General features: G+C 37.7%; 1 protein-coding gene across 12 annotated transcripts in view; it reads right to left on the reverse strand.

Moving 5' to 3' along the window:
* Nucleotides 1–16,440, reverse strand: part of PTPRN2 (protein tyrosine phosphatase receptor type N2) — a 1,035,582-nt gene that overhangs the window by 660,084 nt on the left and 359,058 nt on the right. For all 12 annotated transcript variants that reach the window (XM_024249815.3, XM_054560095.2, XM_054560097.2 and 9 more), the window contains one exon: nt 1,724–1,826. In XM_024249815.3, the coding sequence (XP_024105583.2) occupies nt 1,724–1,826 (103 nt within the window). The remainder of the gene's footprint in view (nt 1–1,723; nt 1,827–16,440) is intronic.

The following is a 16,440-nucleotide window of genomic DNA, read 5'->3' on the forward strand; positions in this document are numbered from 1 at the left end:
GAGTTTTTCTCAGAGGCAGGTCCTCCCTGGATTCTTCTCTCCGTGGTGCCCCTTTCCTCCCACGTTTGGCAGCTTCTGTTTGCCCTGTTCTGCACCCCCCAGAGTGAGGAGGCGCCATCCCTTGCTTGGTTTTCCGAATTCTTCCAGCCCTCTGTTTTTTGCCCTTCTTGACCGTCCAACCCATCCCTATACTTGATGGAGTTCAATGTCACTGGGGCAGTGCACAACGCCCCCAGTGGAATTTAGAGAGGAGTATAAGGAGTTTGAACACAAACAAAATGGAAATTCAACACAGCTCAAGTTGAAAACATTTTGGTGGTTTTTTGTTTGGTTTCCTACAGAAAAGTCTTACAGACTATAACAGCACATTCTCTTTGATAAAGGAGGTATTAAAGGTAGATACACCAGGCACAGAAGCACAAAGATGCAGTCCCTGCCCTCAGTGTGCACCGCGTGCTGAAGACGAAGCCTCTGCCCTCAGTGTGCGCCGTGTGCTGAAGACGAAGCCTCTGCCCTCAGTGTGCACCGCGTGCTGGGGAAAGACGCAGCCCCTGCCCTCAGTGAGCGCGACGTGCTGGGGAAATAAGCAGCCGCCGCCCTCAGTGTGCGCCGCGTGCTTAAGACGCAGCCCCCGCCCTCAGTGTGCGCCGCGTTCTGGGGAAAGACGCAGCCCCCGCCCTCAGTGTGCGCCGCGTTCTGGGGAAAGACGCAGCCCCCGCCCTCAGTGTGCGCCGCGTTCTGGGGAAAGACGCAGCCCCCGCCCTCAGTGTGCGCCGCGTTCTGGGGAAAGACGCAGCCCCCGCCCTCAGTGTGCGCCGCGTTCTGGGGAAAGACGCAGCCCCCGCCCTCAGTGTGCGCCGCGTTCTGAGGAAAGAGGCAGCCCCCGCCCTCAGTGTGTGCGGCCTGCTGGGGGACGGTTACCAGTTCTCCACAAGTTCTCACTCTTGATCCTGCCAGGACACTTAACTGCTTTCCCTATCAGATGGCCATGAGCATGAAAGAAGGTATCTAAATTTTGTGTTACTGGAATCTTTCTAAAGACTATGGCTCTAGAATAGTCTGTCAGGGAAAAATGGACTTTTCAAACTAAACCTTTAAGAAAGGTCGTTTTCATTTTTTTTTTTTTTTTTAACATGAAAAATAGCACAATGGGTCAGGAATCCGACAGTGCCAGCTTTCTTACTGTGCTTTGTCTTTAGACTAATTTTTTAACCTCCCTATGACTCAATTTCCTCACTTTCAAGAATCGGTATGACATTAGTCCATGGTATGTATGACATTACCACATAGTTTGAGTACAAAATAAGATAATATGGAACAATATATTTAGCTCAGTATAGGTTGCTATGCTCTGGGAAAGGATGATAAAGACTTTCACAATTTAATTCTGTTTTTTGTCTAAAGCAAAAATAATTTCTTACTGAGAAATGAGAATTCTCGACTTATCTGCTTTCGACCAAGGCCTTGAAAATCAGGATTTTTCTAAGAGTCTCATGGAAAAATGAAGAACCCCTGGGCATGTCTCTTACTGGAGGGTCACCCCAATATCGCTTTCTCTCATGGGAACCAACCTTTTCCTTACAGACATCCTAACTTTCTGAAACATCTGCACCAGAAAGATGGTGGGTGCTTTGCTACATTAAAACAAACAAACAAATAATAAATGTAATGGCTATGGGCTGTGTCCTGGGAGCAAGGAGCAACAAGCCACGTCCACACTTACCTGGCTGGGCTGGATGCTTCAGGACGCCTCAGGTAAGTTTTCGGGAGGTCTGCAAGTTCCTGGTCCATCACATACTGAGTATAGTCATCCTGCCACGTGAAACCTGTGGACAAAAGTTGCAAAAATTGTGTCATCATTTTGGAAGTTTAGCCAAAGCTCTTGCTTCAGTCTCATAATTAGTTGCATTTCAGCATTAAGTTGATGGTCCCATCAGCAAAGTAAGGCTCCCTCTCACTGCAGTTTATCAAGATCTCCTTACAGAAACTCCAGCTTTCTGAAACTTCTAGGCCAAAAAGAAAACTGATGCTCTGCTGCATTAATAATAATAAAAAGGCTTGGGTGAGAGTGGAGAAAGCTGGCCAAATAGAAGCCTCCATCAATCATCCTCCCTGTAGGAACACCAAATTGAACAACTGTCCACACAGCAAAGCACCTTCATACGAACCAAATTTCAGGTGAGTGGTCACAGTACCTGGTTTTAACTCCATATCATTGAAAGAGGCACTGAAGAGGGTGGAAAAGATCGTTTGGAATTGCTGATGTCACCCCTCACCCATCCCCCTGCAGTGGCTGTGTGCCCTAGAGGGAGAACGCATGCACTTGGGAGAGAGAGCACAGTGATAGTGGGACTTGGTATAGGAACTCGGTGCTGCCCTGTCACAGTAAAAACAACAGGCAAAACTCAACCAGTGCCCATGGAGGGAATATTTAGACCAGCCCTAGACAGAGCGGTACCACCCATCCCAGTGGTCAGAATCTGAGTTCTGACAAGCCTCACCACCATAGGCTGAAGTGCTCTGGGGTCCTAAATAAACTTGAAGGCTGTCTATGATGGAAGGACTATAATTCCTGGGCAAGTCTTGGTGCTGTGCTTGGCTTGTAGCCACTGGACTTGGGGTGCACACAACCTAGTAAGGTACCAGCTGGGGCAACTAAGGGTGCTAGTGTCACCCCTCCCTCAACCCTAGGCAGCACAGCTCACAGCTCCAAAAGAGACTCCTTCCTTCTCCTTGAGGAGAGGAGAGGGAAGAGTAAAGAGGACTTTGTCTTACAACTGAGATAACTGCTCAGCCAAAGTAGGATAGGGCACTGGGCAGAGTCATGAGGCCCCCATTCCAGGCCCTAGCTGCCAGGTGACATTTCTAGACACACCTTGGGCCAAAGGAAAATCCACTGCCTTGAAGGGAAGGTCCCAGTACTGGAAGGATTCATCATCTCCTGACTACAGAGCCTTTGGGCCCTGAATAATCAACAGTGGTACTCAGGCAGTACCCCATGGGCCTTGGGTAAGACTCAGAGATGTCCTGGCTTCAGGTCTGATCCGGTACAGTCCTAGTGGTGGAGTGGCCACAGAGGTGCTTGTGTCACCCCTCGCCCAGCTCCAAGAAGCTCCCGGAGGGGGGAGAGAGACCATCCGTTTGTTTGGGAGAATGTAAGAGAAAAGTCTGCCTGGTAATCCACAAAATTCTTCTGGATTGTATCCAAGACTGCCAAGGTGGTACTTCTATGAGTCTGAAAGAGCCATGAAATTACTGGGCTTTGAGTGGCCCCTAATGCAGATATGGCTGCAAGGATTAAAAACGTAGATCACAGCTCCAAAGTCTTTTCAAATACCTGGAAAGCCTTCCCAAGAAGGATGAGTACAAACAAGCCCAGATTTTAGCGACTACAATAAATACCTAACTCAGACACCAACAAACATCCAAGAGCATCAAGACCATCCAGGAAAACATGACCTCACCAAATGAACTAAATAAGGCACCAGGGACCAATCCTGGAGAGACAGGGATAGATATGTAACCTTTCAGACAAAGAATTAAAAATAGTTGTTTTAAAAAAATTCAGTGAAATTCAAGATAACATAGAAAAGACAAACAGAATCCTATCAGATAAACTTAACAATGAAATTAGAATAATTAAAAACAATCATGCAAAATCTCTGGAGTTGAAAAATATAACTGACCCACTGCAGAATGCCTCAGACTCTCTTGACAGCAGAGTTGACCAAGCAAGGCAAAGAATTAGTGAGCTTGAAGACTGGCTAGTTGAAAATATGCCGTCAGAGGAGACCAAAGAAAAAAGGATTTTAAAAAATGAAGCACACCCGCATAATCTAGAAAATAGCCTCAAAAAGACAAATCTAAGATTTATCGGCCTTAAAGAGGAGGGAGAGAGAGAAAGGAAGAGGTAGAAAGTTTAGTCGAAAGGATAATAATGAGAACTTCTCGAACCTAGAGAAAGATGTCAATGTTCAAGTATAAGAAGGCTATAAGAACACTAAACAGATTCAACCCAAATAAGACTACCTCAAGACATTTAATTATCAAACTCCCAAAGGTCAGGAATGAAGAAAGGATCCTAAAAGCTGCAAAAGAAAATAAACAAACAAACAAAATACAATGGAGCTCCAGTACATCTGGCAGCAGACTTTTCAGTGGAAACTTTACAGGCCAGGAAACGGGATTGTTATTTAAAGTGCTAAAGGAAAGAAACCCTTTTATTCTGAAATTATATATCCAACAAAAATGCATTTCAAATATGAAGGAAAAATACTTTCCCAGACAAACAAAAGCTGAAGGATTCCATCAAGACCAGACTTGTCCTATAAGAAATGCTAAAAGGATTTCTTCCGTCTGAAATAAAAGAATGTTAGTGAGCAGTAAGAAATCATCTGAAGGTACAAAACTCACTGGTAGTAGTAAGTACACAGAAAAACACAGAATATCATAACACTGTAATTGTGGTGTGTAAACTGCTCATATCTGGAGTTAAAAGACTAAAAGATGAACTGATCAAAAATAACTCCAACAACTTTTCAGATATAAACATATAAATAGAAACAACAAAAAGTTAAAAAGTAGGGGGATGAAGCTAAAGTGTAGAGTTTTTATTAGTTTTCTCTGTGCTGGTTTGTTAGTTTGCTTATGCAATCAATGTTAAGTTGTCATCCGTTTAAAATAATGGGTTATAAGATGTTATTTGCAAGCCTTATTGTAACCTCAAATCAAAAAACATAAACAGATACAACAAAAAGTAAAAAGCTAGAAATTAAAACATACCACCAAAGAAAATCACTTTCACTTAAAAAAAAGTAAGGAAAGAAATAAGAAAGAGAAGACCACAAAACAATCAGAAAACAAATAAAATGGCAAGAATAAGTTCTTACCTATCAATAACAACACTGAGTACACATGGACTAAACTCTCCAATCAAAAGACACCGAGTGGTTGAATGGATTAAAAAAAAGACCCAATCATCTGTTGCCTACAAAAGACACACTTCACCTATAAAGACAAATATAGACTAAAAAGAAAGGAATGGAAAAAGATAGTCCATGCAAATGGAAACCAAAAAAGAGCAAGAGTAGCTGTACTTGTATCAGACAAAATAGATTTCAAGACAAAACTACCAAAAGAGACAAAGAAGGTCATAATGATAAAGGGGTAAATTAAGCAAGAGGACATAACAATTGTAAATATATATGTACCCAACATTGGAGCATCCAGATATATAAAACAAATTTTATTAGAGTTAAAGCAAGAGACAGACCCCAATACAATAACAGCTGAAGACTTCCACATGCCACTTTCAGCACTGGACAGATCATTGAGACAGAAATTCAACGAAGATATATTGACCAAGCTGCACTATTGACCAAATGGACCGAATTGACATTTACAGAACATTTCATTCAGTGGCTATGAAATCCACATTCTTCTCCTCAACACTTGAATAATTCTCAAGAATCGCCCATACATTATGGCAAAAAAATGCATCTTTAAAAATTCAAAAACAAACTGAAATTATATCACGTATCTTCTCTGACCATGATGGAATAACACTAGAAATCAATAACAGGGAAAATTTTGGAAACTATACAAACACATGGAAATTAAACAATATGCTTCTGAATGACCAGTGGGTCAATGAGGAAATTAAGAAGAAAATTTAGAGATTTCTTGAAACAAATAATAATACAAACACAACATACCAAAAACCTGTGGGATGCAGCAAAAGCAGTACTAAGAGGAAAGTTTATAGCTATAAACACCTACATCAAAAAAAAAGAGAATACCCTCAAACAATCTAATGATGCATCTTAAAGAACTAGAAAAGCAAGAGCAAACCAAACCCAAAATTAGTAAAAGAAATAATAAAGATTAGAGCAGAAATAAATCAAGTTGGAATGAAGAAAACAATACAAAAGATCAATGAAACAAAAAGTTGGTTTTTGAAAAGATAAACAAAATTGACAAACCATTTTCTAGTCTAAGAAAAAAAAAGACCCAAATAAATAAAATCAGAGATGAAAAAGGAGACATTACAACTAATACTGCAGTAATTCAAAGGATCATTAGAGGCTACTATGAGCAACTACATGCCAGTAAATTAGAAAACCCAGAAGAAATGGATAAATTCCTAGACACATAGAACCTACCAAGACTGAACCATGAAGAAATCCAAAACCTGAACAATCAATAACAAATAATGAGATTGAAGCTGTAATAAAGTCTCCAAGCAAAGAAAAGCCTGGGACTTGATCACTTCACTGCTGAATTTTACCAAATATTTAAAGAAGAATCTTACTCAAACTATTCCAAAAGATAGAGGAGGAGGAAACACTTCCAAATTCATTCCATTAAGCCAGTATTACCCTGATACCAAAACCAAAGACACATCAAAAAATAAAACTACAGGTCAATATCCCTGATGAATATTGATGCAAAAATCGTCAACAATCGTCAACTGTCCTGGGGACAGGACAGTCTCTTCAATAAATGGTGCTGGGAAGACTGGATAACCACATGCAGAAGAATGACACTGGACTCCTATCTCGTCGTATACAAAAATCACATAAAAATGGATTAAAGACATAAATCTAAGACCTCAAACTATGAAACGACTACAAGAAAACACTGGGAAAACTCCCTAGGATATTGGATAGTGTAAAGATTTATTTAGTAATACCCCATAAGCACAGGCAGCCAAAGCAACTTGAGTAATGCTCCACAAGCACAGGCAACCAAAGCAAAACTGGGCAGATGGGATCACATCAAGTGAAAAAACCTCTGCACAGCAAAGGAAACAACAAAGTGAAGAGATACCCATAGAATAGGAGAAAATATTTGCAAAATATTCATCTGACAAGGGATTAATAACCAGAATGTATAAAAAGCTCAAACAACTCTGTAGAAAAAAATTTAATCTAATTTAAAATGGGAAAATAGATATAACTCTGAATAGACATTTCTCAAAAAAGACATTCAGATGGCAAATGGGTATGAAAAGGTGCTCAACATCACTGATCATCAGAGAAATGCAAATCAAACCTACAATGAGATATCATCTCACCCAGTTAAAATAGCTTTTGTCCAAAAGACAGGCAATAACAAATGCTGGCGAGGATATAGGAAAAAGGGAACCCTCATACACACTGTTAGTAGAATTGTAAATTAGTACAACTATTATGGAGAGTAGTTTGGAGGTTCCTTAAAAAGCTGAAAATAGAGCTGTAATATAATCCAGCAATCCCACTGCTAGGTTTATACCCAAAAGGTAATCAGTGTATCAAATAGAGGATCCGCACTCCCATGTTTATTGCAGCACTGTTAACAATAGTGAACATTTGGAAGCAACCTAAATGTCCATCAACAGATGAATGGATTTAAAAAAATGTGGTACCTCTACACAATGGAGTACTATTCAGCCATAAAAAGGTGAGATTCTTTCATTTGCAACAACATGGATGGAACTGAAAATCGTTATGTTGAGTGAAATAAGCCAGACATAGAAAGACAAACTTTGCATGTTCTCACCGATTTGTGGGAACTGAAAATTAAAACAACTGAACTTAGAGAGAGTAGAACAACAGTTGCCAGAAGGAAGTAACCATTGTTACTGGGAAGGAAATTGGCAGGGGGCGGGAGGCAAGTGGGAATGGTTAATGAGTACAAAAATACAGTTAAGTAGAATGAATAAGATCTGGTACTTGACAGCACAACAGGGTAACTACAGTCAACAATAATTTATTGTACATTTAAAAATAACTAGGAGTATAACTGGATTATCTGTAACACAATGAAAGGATAAATACTTCAGGTGATGAACATCCCATTTACCCTGACATGATTATTATGCATTGTATGCCTGTATCAAAATATCCCATGTACCCCATAAATATATACACCTGTGTACCCACAAAAATTAAAAATTAAAAAAATAGAGAGACTTAATGGGTGCTGACTATGGCTAGACAGCAAGGAGCCTTACACCAAATACAAGTTTAGTTAGAAGACAGATTTTTATCTACTATGAAAGATGGAAACATCTTCCATCTACATGGAAATATTGTGGTCACAGCAAAGATACTCCTCAACCACAATGAGCACATAGTACCCGCCACTCACCCACTCCTCTACCTGCCCGCCATCATACCTTAGGTATTTTGTTCTTCCTAACAAAATCTTAAAAGACAGCAATTGGAATGGAATAAGGGGTATTGTTACTGTGAAAGCAATTATCATGGGGCTTAATGTACTGTATCCGGGAGCCAATTACAATATATTTATACTCAAATGTTATGACAAAGAGCTTTATAACAAGGGTGAAGTAGTTATGAAGGCAAAATCCATGTGATTATGCATTAATTACATGCACTGTGGATCACATGATAATTATGCTCAAAATTACCAAATAACTCTCAAGAATAATTATTATGCAATTTGTACATTTTAGATCTTATGGTAACACTTTAGCACTTAGAACTACCCCATGCAATTATCCATAATTATCTAATCACTAAATATCATGTAATTACAGAGATATATTTTTATGCCCTGTACAAAAACACATTACCAAAATCTTCAAATCAGGATGGCTCTGTGCTTGTGTGTATGTGTGTGTGTGTGTATGTGTGTGTGTGGCATAGGAAGTCCAGAACATGATGAGAACCACATATTCTGGATGGAATTAAAACAGCTCAGTAGATATAAGCTATCTTCATGAACACACAAATATTTTTTTCACATGCAAATCTAGATTTTTAAAATGTTATAGATGGCAAATTAAAGCAATTGTCATATTTCTAAATCTCAAAAGCCTAAATGGCATTACCCGAAGTGAAGAATGATAGGAAAATTCACCATTAGGATGGCCTCCAACTTACTGTAAACCACTGTAGTTGGAATATATCATTTAGAGTATAGGTCGCTGCAGAAAACAGGCCCCACACTCACTATTATCTATCCAATTTAAGATTAAATGTACTTAATAATAATCAAGTCTATCCCATTGCCAAAGCAACTTAAAAACACCCACTATGAAATGTACTTTTGTTTATATAGCTATTTCTGATCCATTCTTGGGAGTATACTCAATTGAAAGCACATTTGCAATGTTAGTATAATATCTATTATTGTGGATTTAGAAATAAGGATATTTTAACCATGCCATTCCTAAAAAGGATTCTCTTAATATTAATATTTATCAGGAAGCAGAAAATCAATGGCACAAAAAGAACTTTTCATGAAAAAAATCATTTATAAAATTTAAATAACTAAAATTTAAAAATTTTTTTCTAAAAATCATATAAGTCTGAGTTATGTCAACTTTGAGATCTATGATAAGGGCTCAGTTCTTCCAGAACAACAGTTGGTCAACTACTCAGAATCATCTGTACTGGGCAGTCTGAGAGGACCCTGTATACCTTAGCCCAGCCATCTCAGCCTTCCTGGAAGTCAGAAGAAACTGTGCTCTTAGATATAAAAAACAAACAAAACAATGCAGAGATATGGGAGTTTAAGCATCTCCTATGAACTTCTGTCCGTGGCATATCTTGGAGAAAATATAACCCTGGGAAGAAGGAATCCACTCCCAGAGATGACATACGTCCTCCCACTAAGTACAACTAAAATCTCTGAGCATACGTAAAACAAGCATAAGACTCTGAAGGATGGCAATAAGAAGGCAGAGCAGAGAAGGACGTGGTGGTGGATTCCCTGGGTTTTCTTTTTGCCTCATGTACCTCAGACTTGGAGTCAAAGAGGCCGCAATCTGGAAACACCAACGTGTGCACACACACACACACACACAACTAAAGCAGCCTTCCTCTAATCAAGGAGTCAGGAAAGAATCAACTCAGCAAGACAGAAAAATATTAGATATTAACAGCTCTACCCCAGCAAAACACCACAGAAAAAAGTACAGCCTCTCCCTACCCATGCCAACAAAGGCCAAATGGGGATCTAGACTTCCTCTCTCATGAGGCTGTAATAAGGCCTCCCCCCAGGCCCACCAGGTAGTGTCAGAGAAGGCCAAGTAGGGATCCAGAACTTTCGTCTCCATTGGGTTGTAATTACCACAACCCCTGCAGTGTCAGCGGAGACCATCTGGGAAGTTGAAACTCCCACCCCTCTCCCTAACCAAGCAGTAAAAAGACCCCACCTTCAGGTATCAACAGAGTCCTCCTGGGGAATCTAGACTTCCATCTCCACCTGTCAGTTACAAGGAATCACCATCACCACCCCTTACCCTCAGAAGAGCAGTGTCCAAAAAGAGACAGTTAAAATGCAAGGTTTAAATGAGATCCAGAATCATGACATAATACAAAAATGTCCAGATTTCAAAAGAAAATAACTGGTCATACAAAGAACAAAGAAGATCACAAAATAAATAGAAAAGAGACAATCCACAGAAACCAACACTGAGATGACTGAGATGTTAAAATTGCCTGAGAAATATTTTAAACCAGTTATGATAAAAATGCTTCAATGAGCAATTATGAACACACTTGAAACAAATGAAAAAGTAGGATGTCTCAGAAAATAGATGATGTAAATAAAAGCCAAATTGAAATATTATTACTGAAAGATACAATAACCAAAATAAACAACTCAGTGGATGCACATAACAGAAGGATGGAGAGACAGAGGAAAGAATCAGTGAAGTGAGGATAAAACAGTAGGAATTACTCAATGTCAACAACACAGAGAAAATAGTAGAAAAAAATGATAAAGCTTCAGCAACTGTGGGGCTATAACCAAAGATATAATATTCATGCCATCAGAGTTTCAAAAAGAAGACAAGATGACAGGTCTGAAAAGGTACTCAGAAAAATAATGGCTGAAAACTTCTCAATTTTGGAAGAAACATGAACCTAAAAATTTAAGAAGCTAAGCATACCCCAAACAGGGTAAACCCAAATCTCCTCCAAGACACATAATAATTAAGTTTCTGAAAACTTACAAAGAAAAATCTTGACAGCAGCCAGAGAAAAATGACACCTTACCTACAAGGAAAACACAATTCAAATGACAGGGGATTTCTTATCAGAAACAATGGAGGCCACAAGGAAACAGCACGTTTTTCAAGTGCTGAAAGAAAAATATGTCAACCCAGAATCCCACAAATCTATCAATCCAGATACCCAGTGAAGGTATCCTTCAGGAATAAGGGGGAAATAAAGATATCCCCAGATAAAGGAAAATTGTGTTTTTCACCAGACCAACTCTGAAAGAATTACTAAATTTATGTCTCCATATAGAAGAGAAATATAAAAAAAGGAATTTTGGAGCATCAGGAAGAATGCAAGAACATGGCAAGCAACAACCTGAGTAAGTACAATAAGCATTCCTTCTCTTGAGTTTTATGCTTGACAGTTCAATTAAACATCATACCACTGTCTAATGTCATTTTAAATGCACATAGAGGAAATATTTAAACAATTATAATATAAATGAGGGGGATAAGTAAAATGTCATAAAGGAAGGTAAAGTTTCTATATTTCACCCAAACTGGTAAAATTATGACACCAGTAAACTTTAATAAGTTATGAATATGTATATGAATATTATATCTAGAACAATAAATAAAAGAAAGCTATCAAAGACATACACTCAAAAACATAGATAAAGTGGATTTCCAAAATCATTAACTCAAAGGAAGGGAGGAAGAAACAAAGAAACAAAAAATACAAGAACAAGTTGAAAATACAAAATTAAATGAGTTTTAAATCCTAACATATTAATAATTACATTAAATGTAAATGGGCTAAATATGACAATGAAAACACTGGCTGAGTGGGTTTTTTTTAAAAAAAAGACTCAACTATACACTATATGAAGCTCACTTTGAATAAAATGATACAGGAAGGTTGAAAGTAAAAATATTTTTAAAAATATATCATGTAAGTATTAATCAAAGGATGGAAGCAATAGCTATATTAATATCAGATAAGTTAATATTTAGAGTAAAGAAAATGGCTACAGAGAACGGAATTACGGAGTTATAAATAGGTCAACTCACTAAGAAGATATGGCAATCCTATATATGAATTATATAGATAGAGCAACTAAACAAAAAATCAACAAAGATAGAAAAGAACTCAACAATACCATTAATCAACAGGCTCTAATGAACATTTATGGAACACTGTACCCAACAAGAGCAGAGTATATGTTATTTTCAATTGCCCATAGAATACATACCATGATAGACTTAATGCTGGGCCATAAAACATACTTCAGCAAAATTATAATCATTCAGAGTGTGTTCTCTGACCACAATATAGTCAAGGTAGAAATCAATAACCGAAAGATAATGGGGAAATATAACAACACGTTATGAAATAATCCATGGGTCAAAGAGAAGATAATACATTACATGTAATTAAAATAAAAGCACAACATATCAAAATTCATGGCACACACAGTTAAAACTGTGCTAAGTGAAATTTTTAGCACTAAATGCTTACATTAAAAAAGAGGGCCCTACTGGAGCACTTTTGCCAGTGGCCCCCACCCACCCTGCCAGGGCACTTTTGCCAGCAACCACCAATGGGGCAGTTTAGCTGGTGGCCCCTGATGGAGTGCTTTCATCAGCAGCCCAGCTGCACCTTGACCTCCCAGTGCAGCTGGTACTAAAGCTCAAGCGGCCAGAGGACAAAGCCACAGGCCTGGTCCCAGGTCACCAGGGTTAGAGCATACAGCCCAGGAGTGCCAAGCTGAACCTCGGCCCTATGAAAAATTTCAGAAACAAAGCCAATCAACTATATCCAACTTACACAACAGCAAAACTCTTATGAGAAATAACGAACATAAAAACAAAAAGCCCCATCCCCAGGGCAGCAACTTCAAAAGGATAAAAGAACATGAGCACTCACAGATGAGAAAACAGCACAAGAACTCTGGCAGTTCTAAAAGCCAGTGTCTTTTTACCTACAAATGAACACACTAGCTACCCAGCAATGGTTCTTAATCAAACTGAAATGACTGAAATGACAGACAGGATTCAGAGTCTAGATGGCAAGGAAACTCAGTGAGATACAGGAGAAAGTTGAAATTCAATCCAAGGAAATGATTTGAGAGTTGAAAGACAACATAGCCATTTTAAGAATAACCAAACTGAACTTCTGAAATTTAAAAATTCAATATGAGAATTTCATAATAAAATTGGAAGCATTAACATCAGAATAGACCAAGCTGAGAAAAGAATTTTAGAGCTTAAAGGCAGCTCTTTCAAATCAACACAGGCAGACAAAAATAAAGAAAAAAGAGTGTTAAAAAATGAATAAAACCTCTGAAAAGTATGGGATTATGTAAAGTGACCAAAACTATGACTCACTGGCATTTCTGAAAGAGAAGGAGAGAGAGTAAGCAACTTGGAAAACATATTTGAGGATATAGTCCATGAAAATTTTCCCAATCTCACTAGAGGTTGACATGATATTCAAGGAATTCAGAAAACCCCTGTGAGATACTATATAAGATGACCATCCCCAAGGCATATGGTCATCAGATTCTCCAAGGTTGTTGTGAAAGAAAAACTCTTAAAAGCAGTTAGACAGAAAGGGCAGGTCAGTTACAAAGAGAACCCATCAGGCTAACAGCAGACATTTCAGAAAAAAGCTTACAAGCCAGAAGAGACTGGGGGCCCTATTTTCAGCATCCTTAAAGAAAAAAAATTCCAATCAAGAATTTCATATCCCACAAAACTAAGCATCATAAGCAAAGAAGAAATAAAATCCTTTTTAGACAAGTGAACACTAAAGAAATTCACTATCATTAGACCTGCTTTACAAAGGTCCTTAAGGGAGTGCTAAACATGGAAACAAGAAAGATACCTGCCTCCACAAAAACACAAATACATAGCTCACTTGCACTATAAAGCAACTATACAATCAAGTTTACATGAAAACCAGCTAACAACACAAATGACAGGATTAAATCCTTACATATCAATATTAACCTTGAATGTAAACAGGCTAAACACCCATTTAAAAGGCATAGATTGACAACTTGAATAAAGAGGCAAGACCCAACTGTCTGCTGTCTTCAAGAACCCATCTCACATGTAATGACACACCTCGGCTCAAAGTAAAGGGATGGAGAAAGATCTATCTTGTAAGTGGAAAACAACAAAGAGCAGAGGTTGCTATTCTTATATCAGATGAAGCAGATTTTAAACGAGCAATGATCAAAAAGAACAAAGAGGGGCTTTACATAATGAAAAAGGGTTCAATTCAACATGAAGACTTAACTACCCTAAGTATTTATGCACCCAATATTGGGGCACCCAGATTCATAAAACAAGTTCTTAGAGACCTATAAAGAGACATAAACACAATAATAGGGGGAGATTTCAATATCCCACTGACAGCATTAGACAGATCATAGAGGCAGAAAACTAACAAAGATATTCTGGACTCAAACTCAACCCTTGATCAACTGGGTCTTCTAGACGTCTACAGAATACCCAACAACAACAGAATATATATTCTTCTTATCTGCACATGGCACGTACTCTAAGATCAGCCACATGCCATAAAGCAAGTCTCAAAAAAATCCAAAGGAAATTGAAATCATGCCAACTACACTCTTGGCCCACGTGTAATATAAATACAAATAAAAAACAAGAAGATCACTCAAAACTATCCAATTACATCAAAATTAAACATTCTGCTCCTAGATGACTTTTGGGTAAAGAATGAAATTAAGGCAGAAATCAAAAAATTATTTGAAACTAATGAAAACAGTGACACAACATACCAGAATACTTGGGACACAGCTAAAGTAGTGTTAAGAGGAAAGTTTATAGCACTAAACAACTACATCATAAAGTTAGAAAGATCTCAAATTAACAATATAACATTATACCTGGAAGAACTAGAAAAAAAAAAGAACAAACCAATCCCAAAGCTAGCAGAAGAAAATATCAAAATCGGAGCAGAACTGAATGAAATTGAGACACAAAAACACAAACAAAAGAAAGTTCATTTTTTGAAATAATAAATAAGATTGGTAGACCACTAGCTAGATTAACAAAAATAGAAGACCTAAATAAGCACAATCAGAAATGTCAAAGGTAATATTACAAGAAAACCTTTTAGGTTTTCTAGGTTTTTTCTATTTCTTCTAGAACACCTTGAAGAAATAAATAAATTCCCAGAAACATACAACCTTGCAATATTGAACCAGGAAGAAATTCAAATCCTGAACAGATGAATAATGACTTTCAAAATTGAATTGCTAATAAAAAAAAACCTACCAACCAAAAAAGCCCGGAACCAGACAAATTCACAGCTGAATTCTACCAGACATGGAAAGCAGAGCTAGTACCAATCCTACTAAAATTACTTCAAAAAACCAAAAAGTAGGAACTCCTCCCTAAATCATTCTGTGACACTAAACAGAATTGAAAACAGAAACCATATGATCATCTCAGTAGATACACGAAGGGCTTTCAATAAAATTCAATGTCCCTTCATGTTAAAAACCTTCAACAAATTAGGCATCAAAGGACAAAGATAAAAGGAATATGCCTCAAAATAATAAGATCCATCAATTACAAACCCAAAGGCAACATAATATTCAACAGGCAAAAGTTGGAAGCATTTCCTGTGAGAACTGGAATGAAACAAAATGCCCACTCTCATCACTCCTATTCAACATAGTATTGGAAGTCCTAGCCAGAGCAGTCAGGCAAGGGAAAAAAATAAAAGGTATCCAAATAGGAAAAGAGGAAGTCAAATTATCTCTCTTCATAGATGATATACTATACATAGAAACCCCTAAAAACTCTGCCAAAAGACTCCTAGAACTAATAAATGACTTCGGTAAAGTTTCAGGAAAAAAATCAATGTATAAAAACCAGTAGCATACAATTCACTGACCCTTAGAAAACAAAAACAAAAACTAAAAAACTAATATCATTTCTATACATCAGTAATTTCCAAGCTGAGATCCAAATCAAGAATGCAATCCCATTTACATGTACAAAAAGAATAAAATACCTAAGGTTATAGCTAACCAAGAAAATGAAAGATCTCTACAAGAATTAAAAAACACTGCTGAAAGAAATCAGAGATAATACAAACAAATTGAACAACATTCCATGCTCATGGATAGGAAGAATCAATATTGTTAAAATGGTGACATTACCCAAAGCAATTTACAGATTCAATGCTATTCCTATCAAACCACCAGCATCATTTTTCACAGAATTAGAAAAAAAAAAGAATTATAAAATTCATATGGATCCAAAAAAAAAAAAGCCTGAATAGCCAAAGCAACCCTAAGCAAAAAGAACAAAGCTGGAGGAATCACACTACCTGACTTCAAAATATACTATAAGGCCATAGTAACCAAAACAGCATGGTACTGGTACAAAAAGAGACACATAGACCAATGGAACAGGTTAGAGAAACCGGAAATAAAGCCACA

This window comes from Pongo abelii, chromosome 6 (genome assembly GCF_028885655.2).
Source record: "Pongo abelii isolate AG06213 chromosome 6, NHGRI_mPonAbe1-v2.0_pri, whole genome shotgun sequence".
NCBI classification, from domain to species: domain Eukaryota; kingdom Metazoa; phylum Chordata; class Mammalia; order Primates; family Hominidae; genus Pongo; species Pongo abelii.